The sequence below is a fragment of the Panthera leo genome, chromosome A2 (assembly GCF_018350215.1).
Source record: "Panthera leo isolate Ple1 chromosome A2, P.leo_Ple1_pat1.1, whole genome shotgun sequence".
NCBI lineage: Eukaryota > Metazoa > Chordata > Mammalia > Carnivora > Felidae > Panthera > Panthera leo.
The window spans coordinates 129,462,339-129,479,751 of NC_056680.1; the positions used below are offsets into that span (position 1 = coordinate 129,462,339).

Here is a 17,413-nt window from a genome sequence, read left to right on the forward strand (position 1 = left end):
GCAAGGAAAAAGATGTGCTGCCCTTTCTTCCTGGAGCTAATCTATGTTATCACAAGGAAAACAATTAAATTTAAAAGACCTGGGAAGAGATATTAGCAATCAAATCAGCAGAGATAAATGGAAAAGACCAGTTCAATGATCCAACCTATCAATAATCCAACTGTGTTACTCTCAAAGTCTTCATTAAGGAGATCAAATCAGGATCCGTTTTGAGAAAATGAAACAAGGTGACGCAATGATGACTCCAAAGAGGGAAAACAATAATAGCTAACAATGAACAGGTACTTATATGCATCAAGTGTTGTGTTACATGCTTTGCATATGTTTTCTCTTTCAATCCCTCTGAAAGCCCTTAGAAGGTGCTATTACTATTATCCCAGTAAAACTGGGATTCAAACCTAGGGCATCTTATTTCCAGAGGCAAAGCTCTTAAAGGCTACACTCTCTATAAAATGACTCTCATATATAAGCAGAGAGAAATGTGCAGTTTGGCTTTAGTGGAACCCTGACCTCATAGGATACAGAATCAGTTATGTTAGGAATCTATCTGGAGGTATAAATCAAAGCCCACCACTGAGACCTTTACCGTGATCCTAGAGGCAACTGGGAATCACATCAGAGTCTGGAAAATGATATTTTCAAATAATGTAAGAACTGAGGAATTTTGTTCTGCATAAAGGCACACTGGAAAGAGGAAAAGGGTTCGGAGTCCATAAGGAGTTGGCAAAGAAATCTACTGGAGCAGATCAACACATCCTGCTTACTCAAGACTGCATCTGTGACAGCAGGGACAGTAAGGCAATCCATGGGAAAAACTGCAAGCTGGGGCTAGTTTCATATGTGTCTATTCACACAGGAGGTCAATGAAGGGAAATTAGGAGTAGAGGGACTCTCCCTTGTGGGCAGAAACCACAAGATACGTAATGGCTACAAATGTGTACCATTAAATACCCACAGCAGGAAAGGAGCAAGGCATAATGAATCATGTTTGTGAGGCATGAAAAGAACTGAAAAAACAAAACAAAACAAACATTTAAATCAAGTCCAGGACAGCACTGTCTAATAGAAATACAATTTGAGCCACCAATTTATATTAAAACTTTTCTAGGGGCGCCTGGGTGGCGCAGTCGGTTAAGCGTCCGACTTCAGCCAGGTCACGATCTCGCGGTCCGTGAGTTCAAGCCCCGCGTCAGGCTCTGGGCTGATGGCTCGGAGCCTGGAGCCTGTTTCCGATTCTGTGTCTCCCTCTCTCTCTGCCCCTCCCCCGTTCATGCTCTGTCTCTCTCTGTCCCAAAAATAAAATAAAAAACGTTGAAAAAAAAATTAAAAAAAAAAAAAAAAAAAAAACTTTTCTAGTAGCCATGGTAAAAAAAGTAAAAAGAAACAAAATTAGTTTTAGTAATGTATTTTATTTAACCCAATGTCTCCACAATGTTGTCTTTCAACATGTAATCAATATAAAATTACTGATGGGAAAAATTATTGATGGGATATTTTATGTTTTTTTTTTAAGTATGAAGTTTTTGAAATCCAGTATGTATTTTTATAATGACAGCACACCTCGATCCCAGTGCAATAAGCCTCATATCTAGTGCTCAATAGCCACGTGTGGCTAGTGCCCAACGAACCGGATAGCACAGGTCTACAGGGTATTTAATGATAAAAAATAGTCCATGGTATCATGAAACCCAAAAGGTTTAGAACAAAACTAACTAGGATTTGCCTAGAAGTCTACCAATAAATTTGGCAAGATTAGCTTAAATTTTTTTTGACGTTTATTTATTATTGAGAGACAGAGAGACTCAGAGCGTGAGCAAGGGAGGGGCAGAGAGAGCGGAGACACAGAATCTGAAGAAGGTTCCAGGCTCTGAGCTGTCAGCACAGAGCCTGACGCGGGGCTCGAACTCACAAACTGCGAGATCATGACCTGAGCCGAAGTCGGTTGCCCAACCAACTGAGCCACCCAGGTGCCCCAACTTTAAAAAAGTGGTATCTCTGAAATCTTACTGAGTGTTTGTTTGCTTGTTTGGAGCTGCTTAATTGACATTTATTAAAACTTTGTATTAACAAGGAAGATGAAAATGTCCTAATAAAATTTTTTTAAAGCAATAAAAGAATACACAATTATACGTATGCAGTTAGTGACAATATACACCACCCCCCAAAATTACCCCCAAAATCTAGCCATAAAGACTAGAAAAGATGTTTGTAAAAAATGGAACCGTGAATGTCTTAATCAGCCACAGAAACAGAACCAAGAGGAGATGAGAGAGAGAAGTGGCTCAAGCAATTGCGGAGGTAGAGGGGCAGGCTGGAGACTGAGGGAAGAGTTGATACTGCAGTTCAAGTGGGAATGCAGTTTGGAGGCAAAAGTCCCTCTTCCTCCATGGGTAGGTCAGCTTTTTTCTAGCAGGAACTTCAAATGATTGGATAAGGCACACCCACATTACAGAGGACAACCTGCTTTGTTCAAAGTCCACTAATTTAAATGTTAATTTCACTTAAAAATAACTTCAGGAAACACCTAGAATAATGTTTGACTAAATATCTAGGTACTATGGCCTAGCCAAGGTGACACAAAATTAACTATCACAATGTCCTAGGGTTTAATTATCTCTAATTCACAGTTTTTCATTAGAAAGCCTTTCATCTTTTTTTCCTTTTTCAAATTTTTATTTCAATTCTAGTTAGTTAACATCCAGTGCAATATTGATTTCATGAGAATTCAGTGATTCATCCCTTACTTACAACACCCAGTGCTCATTACAAGTGCCCTCCTTAATACACCCATCACCCATCTAGCCCATCCCCAGTCATCCTTGTCCAATAACCCTCAGTTTGTTCTCTATTGTTGAGAGTCTCTTGTACTTTGTTTCTCTCTCTTCTCTCCTCTGACTTTCTCATGCACTCATCTGTTTTGTTTATTAAATTCCACACAATAATGAAATATGGTATTTGTCTTTCTTTGATATGTGTTGCTTAGCATAATACACTCTAGTTCCATTCATGTTCTTGTAAATGGCAAGATTTCATTCTTTTTGATGGCTGAGTAATATCCCATTATATGTCCCAATATATATAATATCCCATTTTATATATATATATATATATATATATATATATATATATATATATATACACACACACACGATACACACACTTCACATCTTCTTTATCCATTCACCAGTTGATGGATACTTGGGCTCTTTCCATAGTTTAGTTATTATTGATAATACTGCTACAAATATCAGGTACATGTACTCCCTAAAAACTTCATTTTTGTATCTTTTGCGTATATACCTAGCAATGCAATTTCTGGGTCATAGGGTAGTTTTATTTTTAACTTTTTGAGGAACCTACATATTGTTTTCCAGAGTGGCTGCACCAGTCTGCATTCGGACCAAAAGTGTAAGGGGATTCCTCTTTCTCTGCATCCTTGCCAACACTTGTTGTTCCCTGTGTTATTAATTTTAGCTGTTCTGACAGGTGTGAGGTGGTATCTCATTGTGGTTTTGATTTTATTTCCCTGATGATGTTTGATGCTGAGCATCTCATGTGTCTGTTAGGGATCTGGATGTCTTCTTTGGAAAAATGTCTATTCATGTCTTCTGCCCATTTCATTGGATTATTTGTTTTTTAGGTGCTGAGTATGATAAGTTCTTTATAGATTTTGGATACCAACACTTTATCAGGTATCAGAGTTGCAAATATCTTCTCCCATCTGCCTTTTAGGTTTGTTGATTATTTCCTTTACTGTGTAGAAGCTTGTCTATCTTGGTGAGGTCCCAATAGTTCATTTTTGCTTTTGTTTCCCTTGCCTCTGGAGATGTGTCTAGTAAGACATTACTCCAGCAGAGGTCACAGAGGTTGCTGTCTGTGTCCTCCTCTAGGATTTTGATGGTTTCCTGTCTCATATTTAGGTCTTTCATCCGTTTTCAATTTATATTTGTGTATGGCATCAGAGAGTAGTTCAGTTTCATTCTTCTGCATGTTGCTTTCCAGTTTTCCCAACACCATTTGTTGAAGAGACTATCTTTTTCCATTGGATATTCTTTCCTGCTATATCAAAGATTTCATTGACCATATAGTTGGGGTCTATTTCTTGGTTTTCTCTTCCATTCCATTGATTTATGTGTCTGCTTTTGTGCCAGTACCATAATGTCTTGATGACTACAGCTTTGTATTGTAGCTTGAAGTCTGGGATTGTGATGCCTCTAGCTTTGCTTTTCTTTTTCAGCATTACTTTGGCTATTTAGGGTCTTTTGTGGTTCCATACAAATTTTAGGATTGTTTGTTGTGAGGTACGTTTAAATTAAATCATTTGGTCCATACACAACTGGTCACAGAAAAAGTGAAGACAAGTATACATACCAGTTTCTGAAGTATAGAACTTCATGATATATTCTACTATCTCCTCCTGATCCTTTAGGGACTCTGCCCTCATGGGCTCCAGGTCTATTGTTTATTTAGTGGTCGATGTATGACATTATGTGAATGAGATAAAACCCAAGTTACCTCCCCAACTCTTGGGAAAAGGAGGGGAAAACTGACCTCACCACTCACTACAGCCTGAATGGTGCCATAGGTGTGACTTGTGAACACTTAGGGCTGTCCCTGAACCCGAAAGTTTCTGTCTGCAGTTACTTTTTCTTTGTGGGTCAGTTTGGCCTAACGAGATGTGCACAGGTCTGAGAAAAAGGTGGTCTGAGTTTAGATTGTGATCTTCTACATTACCAGGCAAGTTGGACTAGAACATAAATATCTATATCCCAATTACTTTAAAAGCCAGTCTTAAAAACAAAGCATTCAGTTCAAATAATAGATTACCTAATTTGAAGTTTTTGACATCACTGAAAGCATATAGCTACGTACTTTGTTTCCACACGGTTTGAAGAGGGGACAGGGAACAAAGAATGTTCACCAAGTTTTTGTCCACTGAGCAAACTTAAAGATGTCACTATATGCTATGTAATATACTCTATGAATTTATTAGGATAAGACTATGTACCACATATTATACACAACTTGCAATGCTATATATTCCAGTTCCCTTAATAAGCATGCATACATTTTTCTGCATATGCCACTGCAGTTTCATTTACCCTCTTATTCAATTTCAATGCATAAACCTGAATATTTATTCTACAGTGCATAATGATGCTCCCAGCTATAGGCAGTGAAGCATGTTTTTCTTGGACCTTACTGACCAATTTCCATCCATCAAACCTATTCCACACAACAGTCAGGAACCCAACCCTATCTGTCATTTGGTTTTTAATAACTGGTAACAGCTAAGAGGTCTCAAGACTTGGTATTTTTAAACAAATTCAGGTACTCTGCTTTGTTTCAAACCAGAACAGGATACACTTTTTAAAGAGAGTTAGAGCTACGAGCCTATCAAAGCACAGGGAGACATACGAGATTGTTGACTTGCCATTTTTTAAAGTTACGAAGTGAATGCAGACATAAACAAAAGGCAGTTTGCTTCCTTCTTACAAAGATAAATAAAATAAAAGGACTGAAATGAAGAGTGGAGGTAGAGTCAGCCAGCCCCCCACACTCACCTGCATTGGAGCCTGTCAAATTGTAACGTGCGTTCAGCTTTTTGATGATGTTCTCGTGGATTTGGTACCACTCGCTCTCTGTGTTACACCTATGAAAACATTAACACTCTGTTAAGCTTGGATGATGGATGAGATCAAACAAAGATCTGAACAGTACCCCTGCTCTTTTTGGAATGACCACCATAATGAACTTCCTTAAATCTCCTGGGGAGTTCCCAACAACCAGTTTTAGCATAATTGCCCCATGATGAGCAGGGTGCCTGTATCTGGTAAATGCATGACCACCTACTTCAAGCCAGAAGTGGCTGTTATAAACTCACAAATGATGACAGTCCCTCTCACCACAAAATCTCAGGAACAATGTACACAGTGGAAGGCAGGGCAGACTAAGATTCAAACCCTCACTATTAACTGAGTTATGTCTTTGGGCAAGTTATTTACCCTCCCTATGCCTAGATTTCTTCATGTGTGAAATGGGGGTAACATACAACAATTGAATAAGCTTGGGCTTAGGATAATGCCTGGCATATAGTAAATGCTCAATGACTGTTAGTTCTCATTAGTGAGTTTCCACCCACTGTAACATAACTAAATTTGGCTAGCATCAAAGTGCAACAAATCAAGCAAAATGCAACTGAGGTTAACACAAGTTGCACTGGGGTGATTAAAAATACCCTTGCACGGAAGGGTAATTAAAGTCCCCCAGCTTTTCTTCTTCTGGGCTAAAAGGCATCGTTCCATCTTCTTACTTTCACAGCCATCTCTACCTTGCTCTTTCAGCTCTTGTCACTTCCTAGTTTATGTCCTATTTGTTCGCATGCTGTAGCTCACCTAGAAAACTTTGAAGGTTCTTGAGGAATAGATCCTGTAAATGTGTGTCCCCTCAGGACTTTGAACACCGTGGGTGCTTAAAGAGCATGAGCTGCATCAGTGAATGGATGGATGGCCCTCTGACTGGCAACTCCTCATGATTCCTAAATGTCAAGGTTGGTTACCCCTTCTTACTGCCATTAGGCTGGAGACAGCCTCCCTCATCTGAATATGCTTAGAAATCACTACTATTTTTTTTTTTTTTTGATAGCCACAAATGCTCCCTCCCAAGGGTCCTGAATATCAAACTTCTATACACTATCAATCAAAATGTCCCACAGATTTATATTCCTTGTGATCTTTGTACCTGACACTCACAATTTGCTTACATATTTATTTAATTCATCCCCATAGGCTTTTCCAGGATGAACATGACAGAGGTCATTTTCAAGCCACTTAACAATAGGGTACCAAACAGAACAATCAATCTTAGAAGGCTGGGAAATTAAGATGAAATGAAACCATTCCATCTGTCCAGCTGTAAGACGTCAAATTGCCATTGAGTAGTAGATCCTGTCTCTAGTTTTCTTATTTCAGCTCAGTGTGGAAGGAAGATGGCTTGCTTCCTATTAGTTAAGTGACTCCAGAATTCATGCTTTTCACCTACAAAACTCTAAGTAAAATCAAAGCTCAAGTATGTGACTGAAATATCTTCCAGGCTCAGATGAGGTATTTGTTACTCTTCTATATTTAAGTCCCAGATGGGTTAGGGATTCAGTCACATTAACAAATAGAGATTTCTTCCAAATTATTTCTAACAGGCACTTCCTTAAAAATGTTTTACTATAATCACACTTTCTTCTTAATCTACAGTGAGTGTTTTGATTGGCTAGCATTCCTCCTGCAACAGATTCATAATTTGCTGACGTGGCATTTTTAAGGGGATCTCTCTACCAGCAAGAATAACCTAAAACCTTATTTGATGCTTATAAAAACACAGACAATAACAACCACAAAAAGCAATACAATTTATTTTTATGAGAGTGAGCATCTCTCATAGGCAGAGTTGGAACGCCTGGGTCTTCTTGAGCTAGCTGCATAATCAAGGCTGATGCATGCAACTGTCGGTCCCCAGCGTTCTCAATGGCAAGATAAATAAAGTGCTTGCTACCCACACCTGGAAAGACTGCTCAGAAATGATGAGACTGTGATTGTGAGAATTTTATTTTCTTAAAAAGCAACGCCACACAATAGCATCATTATCACATTACTAGACAGTGGTGTGAAATAACACCTGAAAGCATAGGGCTCAGTACGTGACAGCTCAAGTTCTGGAGTCAGACAGTCCTGATTTCAAATCTGGATCCCACTCTCATGAGCCTGGTGACTTTGGGCATTATCTAGCCTCTCTGTCCCTTTATGTGGAAAACAGAGCCAAAGCATCTGCTTCACGGGTATGTCATCAGGATAACGTGACAGGATACATGGAAAATACTTAACACAGTTCCCTGCACATAGTAAGCACACAGTAAATAGTGGTCATTAGCATTAGAATTATTTCAAATACATTGTATTTTATGATCCCCAGGAGGGTTTGGGAAAAGATTCATAGGTATCAAAGACTCAAAGTATCAAGGATTTAATCCCAGTAGCCAAAATTGAGGGCTGCCACGTGATAAAAAGAGTAGTGAGCTTTACTACCCACTTGTTTCACCGGAAGTTTTCAAGTTTAAAATCAAGGTCACATGTTTTATCCTTCTTAAAAGAGACAGAGTTTTTGGTCCTAAACCACAGGCTACAAACAAATCTTTCTCAACTAATTAGCAAATGTGTGGCATAGGTCCTGGGGGCACTGGGTGGAGAACAGATAAATCCATGAAACCCTCCAGCAGTCGTCAAAAAGCAATTTGAAGTCTATATCCCACAGGCAGTTGGCCACTTGTATTAACCTACGAAAACTACTGGCATACATTGGGTATATCAACTCCACAGAACAGAAACTAAAGCACAATCATTCATGGATATGGCCAGCAGTTTGGTCCTCGAACCAGGAATGAGGAAACCCCACGCTCACTGCCCTACCTACCCCCACCCCCGGGGGGTGAGGACATCCCTATAGATCAACTCTCAATTTCTAAAAGTGTGGGGAGATGCTCAGGGTGGGGTGATCTGAAACCATGTGCATTTAAAAAAAAAAAATCAACTAACTTAGGATTTGGGATACATTAAGTGATTTTCTTAGTGGAGTGCTGTGAGTTGAACTGTCTCTCTCCCCTCAAAAAAGAATATTGATGTCCTAAGCCCTCAGAATGTGATCTTATTTGGAAATAGGGAGTTTATACAGGTAATCAAGTTAAAATTAGGTCACTAGGGTAGGACCCAACCCAATGTAAGTACATCCTTATAAAAAGGGGAAATGTGGACACAGAGATGGAAGGCAGTGATTGGGCAGTGCAGCTACACATCACCGAACACCAAAACCTGCCAGCAGCCACCAGAAAGTAAGAGAGAGAGGCATGGAATAGATTTGTCCCTCCTAGCCCTCAGAAGTTATCAACCCTGCCAACACCTTGATCTAGGACTTGCAGCCTCCAGAACTGTGAGACAAAAAACTTCTGCTGTTTAAGCCTCGGTCTTCACGGTACTTTGTTGGGTAGACCTAGCAAACTAATACTATGTGAAAGAGAAGAGAAATCATCTACTTGAGCTTTCTGTTCCCAATTCTAATGAGTTTATGTTAAAAACTATGTCCATTTTCCAAGAACAAACTAACACTCTGAGGGTAAGGACTGGTCAGGTTTTTAAATTCACAGGAGGTGCTCTGTGAAGTAGATGGTCTCCCCAGTTGATAATCTATCTGGGTTCTTGGAGTCTTGATTTCGTGATTCCTCTGACTGGTGAATGGTGATTTGTGGGCTCACTTGTGGCGAGTTTACAGAATGTTTTCAAGGAGTGGCTCCTAAACTCAACCCATCTCTTGCCCCTCCATTACGGAAATGGAGTAGCATCTGCCACACAAGAGCCACATGTGCCTCTGCACCCGCCCCAGGCCCCGCTGCGTTCGTGCTTCTTACATGTACACTTTTAGGATGAGGTCATCTTTTGTCTCTCCTGTCAGCAGGTCGGCAATACTAAGGACCGCACAGCCAAAGGGTCGCCGGTACTGGACGCTACAGGCATTCTTTTTTTCTCCTGCCCCCATTCGACCTGTTCAATTGAAAAGCAAACACAGCCCATGGAGCCATTTGACTGGTGCATCTTAAATAGATAGATCGGCCAGATAAAACACAACCAGGCAATTAAAAGGACACAGAGGATGTTGCTTCAGTTCGTGACTCTCCCTGCCAAGCACCTCACTGTGTGACCTCGGGCTCATAGCTGTAACTCTGGGCACCAACTGTCATCTTTGAAACATGAAGATTGGTGTTGGTCCCATGTTTGGGAACCCTCCCCCTGAGGATTTGTTTAGGCGACCCAGGAAGTCCAGGTCAATAAATGCAATAATGGTGTCCATTCCATCTAAGAGAAAAATTTTAAAAAGGTCCGTGTTTAAAGAACTATTTCAAATATTTCACCTTTGAAAGGAAGCAGTTTAGTAACCTTGAAGATATAACAAGGAAGCACGGATGATCAAAAGAACATGCATGCCCTTTCCTGACCCAGGGCTCAGGCTGATTAGAACTCAGCCAATGGCTGCAATCTCCCAGGATGGCTGTCACTCCAACACAGTTGCAACTTGTTTAAATTGTTATATATTTTTAAGTATATTATTGAGATACTGCTTTAATTTGTTATTGTATTTAATTTACCAGTGGATTAGTCTGAGGACAGAAAGCAGAAAGTATACTGAAGCTGAAATATAACAAGTTAATGTGAGGGAAAATAATGAAAAAAATATGCAAATCTGTTTCCAGATGTTTGGCAACAGATATATAAGTTGTTTTCCATCTGAGCAAAATTCTCCCACAGGACATCTAGAGGACTCCAACACTTCCCAAATCCAATGTTAAAAGTTAAAAAAAAAAAAAAAAGAGGGGGGCGGATATCCAACTTGGCTTCCATTCACTAGTAATAAAGTAAAACTACCTTAGCAATGCATCATTTTTAGGGAAATGCTTACAAATAGCATGGAAAAACTACAACATGGTCAAAATAAGTTGCTTTTTAGATGTGCAAAATTCAAAGAATCGTGTTTTCATGATCTGATGCTGTAATATGTAGCTAAATTTCAACCCACGTTTTCATATAAATTACACTGATAAACCAAACACTTTATAAGGTCCTATTTGAATTTATCAACAAGTCATACTTTTACTTACAAAACTGGCAAATAAATTTAAAGCTCTGTTCACTTGTTAAATGGGAAAAAAAAAAGTCTAGTTTACCTCTATTTTGAATATTATTACAGATTAGATTAGGATAAAATATATACTCCCATCTTTACCGGTATCATGATTTACAAATTCTTTTCATACTCAATCATTCCCTTTGTTAACACAAGCCGACACAGGGATTATAAGATTTCTGGGTGGAGTGTTTCAAAGTTACTTAACATCACACAAGGGGTTTAGTGGTAACAAACAACAACAAAACCCCTGAAACTCTCAACATGATTATTCCCACACAGACTCCTCCAGCTGTAAATTCCTAGAAGTTGATGCAGGGTAGGCATATCGCCCCAATTTTCTGACCCACTGTGGCTAGAACTGCACGAAAGCAAAAGCTGTGGGTGCCTGGTGAGGACAGCCAAGTAAGGGGGATGCAGGAAGTGCTCTCTCACCACCTGAGGAGCCGCCGTGAGGTTTGGGCCACTTTCTCTGACTGCCTTACACCCTAACTGCTGAGCCTCTACATCACTCATGTCCTCAGACACTCAATTTCAAGTTGTCTTTTCTGGCTGTGCAGGCACCACAGCTCTGGATACTAAAACTTTTCTCTCAGTCCTGCACCAAAAACGCTACTCGATGCCAGCCCTGGTGATTCCAACTCTAGAATTAATCAAAGTTCACAGTTCCGGTCAGATTTCTAGGAACTCTAGGCAGAAAGGCAGGCAGGCGTGGGGAAGGTAAAAATATTTAGCGATATTTAGTAAACAGTTTTGGGAACCAGCTAAAGCCAAAAGGAGAAACACAGCGATGGAAAAACCTTAAGCGGGATGGACGGCAGGAGGATCTAAAGCTATTTATTTCTCTCTTTTTCCCTCCTCTTCTAACCAAAGATCTGGGCTTAAATTCCGAGGCGAGGTGCTATCGCTCTTGTTCTCTGCAGCCAGTGAGGGTCAGCGTGCCCTGTTCTTACTAAAGCAGGTACGAGGGACATTCGAGAAAAAGTAAGAAGTATTTCTCCCTGACAGACCAGAATCCTCCACTCTTCAATTTCACTGCAGCAGATGAAGTCTCGCCCTTTCGCAGCGTTTCTTACCTTTATCATTCCTTCTCGGTCTCAAGATGTCACACTAGTAAATGTGCCCAACCATCAAGCAGTTTATGCAGGAATCTCAGTGAAGCATTAATTTGGCCAAAGCTCAGGGTGGGGGCAAGGGGTGCAGGTAGTTTCTGATTCAACATTCATTCTGACGACTTAACGATCATAAAAATATCTTAGTAAAACATGCAATCACTGATCCAACACCCTGTGTTCAAAAGACAGCTGTGTCACCGGTACGACAGAAGTGGCTCCCTCAGCAGCAGAGCCACCCAGGCCACAGGCAAGTAGGACCTGGAGTCCATCTGCCACATGTGTTTCTGCCACCAACAACCTGTAGATAACTTTTAAAAAGTTCGGAAAGCAAAAGGAGTTTACTGTTTCTCTCAATACTATAGAAAGTTATACTCCAATGCAATGTTTCTATGAAAATATCCAAAACCACATTTTACATTAATAACTGGCATTACACATTTGAAATAAACACACACACACACACACACGAAAAATTACCTAATAGACTGCATAGACTGCACCCCTGCCATCCTGGGCACACACAAAAGCTTGATCTCATAAATCCACTGCAGCATGCATTCCAATTTTTCCAGCATTTAAAAGAGATTCTTTGCAATTCCTCCCCCCCCCCCATATACTCACTTATAGAAAGAAAATTAAAACCAAAAACAGTGTTCTTTCTTTTTGTTTCAACTGCCCCTCAAATTAAAAAAAAAAAAAAAATAGCATAAAATGAAAATGGGTTTTCAGAACTCATTTTTATGAGAAAAATATAAAGAAAATCTATGTTGGAACGGCAACATGTTTTATAGTCTCTCTCAATGCACAATGTGGTTATCATATTCATAAGATAAAAGACTATAAAAATGAAGATCACTATGCAGGATTGCACAGTGATGTATTATTGTCCTGCAGCAGCATTCGCGAGCAGATAATATACCAGAGTTAGGGAAGAAGTGGGAACCAATTCCCAGTATCAGCTGGTTGGCTTTTAATAGAAACACTGTGTAGGCTACACAATGCCTTGTTTTACCTAGTTCCTCTGCCATAAAATACCTGCTTTTGGAGACATTTTATGAGTAAAAACGAGGGAAAATATTCTGGGTCTGTTGTGCAAGTTCAGTGTAGAACACCCAAAGTGGGCTCTGCAAGATGTTAGTAAATGTTACATTATATAAATGTTTCCACAGTCAAATCAAATATGGAGAAATCTTGGGCCAACCAAGTTAGAGAGGCATTTCAATTTTTCCCTGTAGGGCTTCTCAGACCCTTTTATGAGCTGATGATATTACACAAGTGGAAAAAATATACAGCATTCAGTATTTCATAACCCTTTTCTTGTAGCACTTTCTACAATAATGCTCTGTGGCATTCCACACTTTTGAAAATGCCAATTAGTATAAAATCTTCATAAACTTGTAGGAAATCCAGATCCGAAAAGTTCGATTTATGCTGTTAACAGGAATTAGAATTTAAAAAGACAAACACCAACTTTTGAATCAAATATGTTTAGGGAGTCCAATAAAACAAAACGAAGCACGACGACGACCTAATGACTTCTATGGAAAGAGAATAAAATCTATTTATGATGCATGAAGAGGTTGTATGTGAGTTTGGGGAGGCAAGGGAACACGTCCCAAATTCGGTGGTTCCTGGATTCCAAACTGGCTTTCGCTTCTTTCTCATCCAGATAGCAAAGAAATCACATCACCACAGAGACTGTTCAGCATTTCTTGCCGCTGCTGTGTCCCTATCACACTGACAAGTGTTGGACTTACCAATTCGGATAATGTGCACAGTGATATAGATGTCCCTTCTTAGTTCGCTGCTACCCAAATCCTACCAAAAGAAAAAAAAAAAAAGTGTGATTATTTTAAAACTCATAATTTATGCAAAAGCACTTAAAGGTAATAGCACATTATTTTCACAAATAACAGAAGAAAGACCAAGATAATGTCAACATTCTTAATGGAATTTTGCAGAAGCATATAATTCAAATGTCATTGTAAAACTACCACTACAATCACCTTGACATTGTAAGTCTACTGATGTCAAATAATGCTTAAAAAGAAAAAAGCTCATTCTACAATAGCCAAGTTATGAAAACAGCCCAAGTGTCCATCAACAGATAAATGGATAAAGAAGATGTGGTATATATACAATGGAGTATTACTCAGCTATAAAAAAGAATGAAATCTTGCCATTTGCAAGGACATGGGTGGAGCTAGAGAGTATAATGCTAAGTAAAATAAGTCAGAGAAAGACAAATACCATAGGATTTCACTCATATGTGGATTTAAGAAACAAAACAAATGAGCAAAGGAGAAAAAAAAGAGAGGCAAACCAAGAAAGAGACTCTTTAACTAAAGAGAACAAACAGATAGTTACCAGAAGGGAGGTGGGTGAGGAATGGGTGAAAGAAATGATGGGAATTAGTTGTGCACTCGTTGTGATGAGCACCGGGTGTTTTATGGAAGTGTTGAATCACTACATTGTACACCTGAAACTAATATTGCATTGTATGTTAACCAACTGGAATTTAAGTAAAAGCTTAAAAAAAAATAAGTAAAAATGCCACTACAATGAACTTTACACTGTAAGTCTACTGATGTCAAATAATAGCTTTTTTAAAAAGTCCATTCTTATTTTAATCTCTCACTCACTCATTCTTTAAACATTTACTAAGTATATTCTAAATACCATATGCCACGCTGAATCTAACAGGCTCTAACATGCACCAAAGGAACAGAGGTGTGTCTATCAATGGTGGTGTTAAGAACTCCTAGCACGAATGTACTTTATGTGTTATTTACAAAGTTTAGGCAAAGTCACTATTTTCTCTCACAGTAATTCATTTCCCTTAAGTAACAAAGCACAATTGCAAGAATCTGCTTCCTAGATGAAACAAGATCCACCTACCACAAAGAGAGAGCAATGTCGTTCTGGTTTATCTGGGGCTTTGGGAAGTCCATTTCTATTCAGCCTCAAGAAAAATCTCTCACTACAAGAGAAAAAAAGTTTAATATTCTGAAGATTATTTAATATCTAAGGACTCATCACTCTTCTAATTGCTTCTTCATCTAAGGAGTTAAACTCAAAAGTTATTAAGTCCTTCATCTGATGCCAAAATTGCTTATGTAAATTAGGCGCATGCCCAGGACAATAAACATCTGCTTCATTTCTGATAATACAGGCAAACTGCAACTGCAAAAGCAGAAAACATAAATATATATGCAAACAAAAAATTAACTTTTAAAAGAATAGGTTTTCATATCAGTGATATCATTATTCTATAAAGTAAAAACAAGTGCACTAAGGGAAAAAACAGGACCTAACTGAGTTCATACCTAAGAGGACTGTTTTTCATGTTTTGTGTGATAGTATTTAATAAACATCATACACCATTCTCAGTGGTAACCATCCATTATACGGTTTAATATTTTATGCTCTTATAAGTCTATAATCCAAAACACAAAGAGAAGGCCCAAGAAATGAAATTTGAATTTGCTTTGGTTCACAAAGGAACAGGAGAACTCAAACCCCCCACAGAACTTGCATCTGAATATACAGGGTCCCCAAATCTAATGCAAACACAAATGCTACTGATCAGCCACTAATTCAAGTCAATAAATGCTTGTGGATATCACTTAGATCCAAGGTAATGCTACCCTGTTTATATTTAAATAAATAAATAAGTAAATAAGTAAATAAATAAATAAATAAATAAATAAATAAATAAATAAAATAGAAAGAATATCAATCCAAGAAAAATGAATCTACCAGCTACCCTGAGCTTCTGAATTTCAATACCCTGGTGCCTATGAAAGAATCAAATGGCTGCCTGCCTCAGGCAGAAAACACGCAGCCAACATCCACAGAATGTGGTGTTAGCACACAGTGTGGCCTTGGTTAGTGTAGTTTCTGCCTAGGGAATGAGCAGGGAAAGGGAGTGTGGAGCATTGGTGAGACGCAGAACTACCAACTCTATGCGTTTTCATCACTCGATTTTTGCCTTAAATAATGGCTCTGTCACCCAAAATCTCCCTTCCTTATACAAAGGGAGAAATGAAAGCCATAACCACATCTCTAAGGAAGCATATGGATTTGAATTTATGGCTGTTTTGGAACAGCTTTATTCTCTTTTGCGATTTAAATCTAGATAGATGCACGCAATAGATTCAGCTACCTCGCTTACCTTGTTGTTGTTTTTTTTTAAGCTATGCCTATTCCTGACCTCTCATATGAGAAAAGGGAACCAATGACCATTGCTATGGGATCATTTCCATACCTATTACCTATGGGTTTGTTTTTGTTTTGTTTTGTTTTCCAGAGTGGTGGCTGATAAGGTCTGATGAAGAGAATATAAATTGCTGTAAGGTTCTCAAGTGAAGCTCAAGTTCCCATATGCTATGATTCTGAAAGAGAGAGTGGGGATGACAGGTCCAACTGGGGGTGCAAAATTACATTAATCTTATCCGATTATCATGATAATTCAAGGAGGAGGCTGTCAGCTTTCTTCACAGTGGAAGGAAATTCACTGTTATTTCAAGATTAAGACATGCTAAAAGGAAATGTGTAAAACTGCATCTTAGGACAAGTGAATTATACTTAATCATATTAGGTATACTGTTTTTGCATGAATTTGCCATTTGGTGGCTGCTCTGCTAAGGACTTTACAGGGATTAATTCATTTAATCCTCACTATGCCCTTATAAAAACAGCACTATTACTATACCCATTTTATAGATGGGAAAACTGAGAAATAGTAAATAGTTTTGCCCAAGATCACAGAGCTGGCCTGTGGCTTAGGATGGATTCTATACCACGTGTTAATTTAAAACCTTTGCACTTTATTTAAATGCTATGTAAACCGTGTCTCTGCTTTATAGAAAAATATTGAGCAAATATTTCCAGAATATTGAGATAAGGGAGAAGTCATTCATCTGCTTGAGACACCCACTGACTCAGCCAAGCCTCGTCTCCAGAATACAGGGTCACTCTCCCCAAACCCTTCCTGGCCTCAAAGGAATGAAAGAAATGAAAATCTGATTTAGCAGATTTCAGAGCTGTCTCTGGCTTAAAATGGTTCCTTACTAGGTTGTTCAATGAAACATACCTAGAAAAATAAATTATTTTACTAAACAAACGCAACATTCCAAAATGATTTAAGAACTTGGCTTTAGTCAAAACTCTGGAGATTTAAGAATGCTATTTGGTTTTGCTTCGGAGCCATCAAAGAAAGTTTATACATTATATCTCAGCCCAAAACACAAGCACTGTGACCATTATCCCCTCTTGTGTATCAAAGAGAGCATGTGCCAGTTCATATGTGTTTTCTGTTTGTTTTTTTGAGATGCACTTATGTTTGAGGCTCTTCCTTATTCCTACTGGAATGTTTAAAACAAATTTCATTTTATCTTCTGACAGGTGAGTCTAAAATGATGAGTACCAAATAAGGTTAATATACAAAAGTCAACAAGGCATTCTAGATATTAAAACCTTAACTTTAATACGGATATAAAATACCACTCCTTATTTCCAAGCTTCATCAATATCCTGGTAAAGCAGTGTTTCCTCAAGTATTCTATTTCAGAAAGAGA

The 17,413-nt window shown here is 38.7% G+C and overlaps 1 protein-coding gene across 1 annotated transcript in view; it reads right to left on the reverse strand.

Annotated features, from left to right (window-relative positions):
* The window catches only part of DOCK4 (dedicator of cytokinesis 4), a 430,451-nt gene that overhangs the window by 183,911 nt on the left and 229,127 nt on the right, over positions 1-17,413 (reverse strand). The window contains exons 9-12 of the mRNA XM_042922426.1: positions 14,733-14,814; positions 13,592-13,652; positions 9,449-9,581; positions 5,565-5,653 (exon numbers count right to left, since the gene is read on the reverse strand). Of these exons, the coding sequence (XP_042778360.1) occupies positions 5,565-5,653; positions 9,449-9,581; positions 13,592-13,652; positions 14,733-14,814 (365 nt within the window). The remainder of the gene's footprint in view (positions 1-5,564; positions 5,654-9,448; positions 9,582-13,591; positions 13,653-14,732; positions 14,815-17,413) is intronic.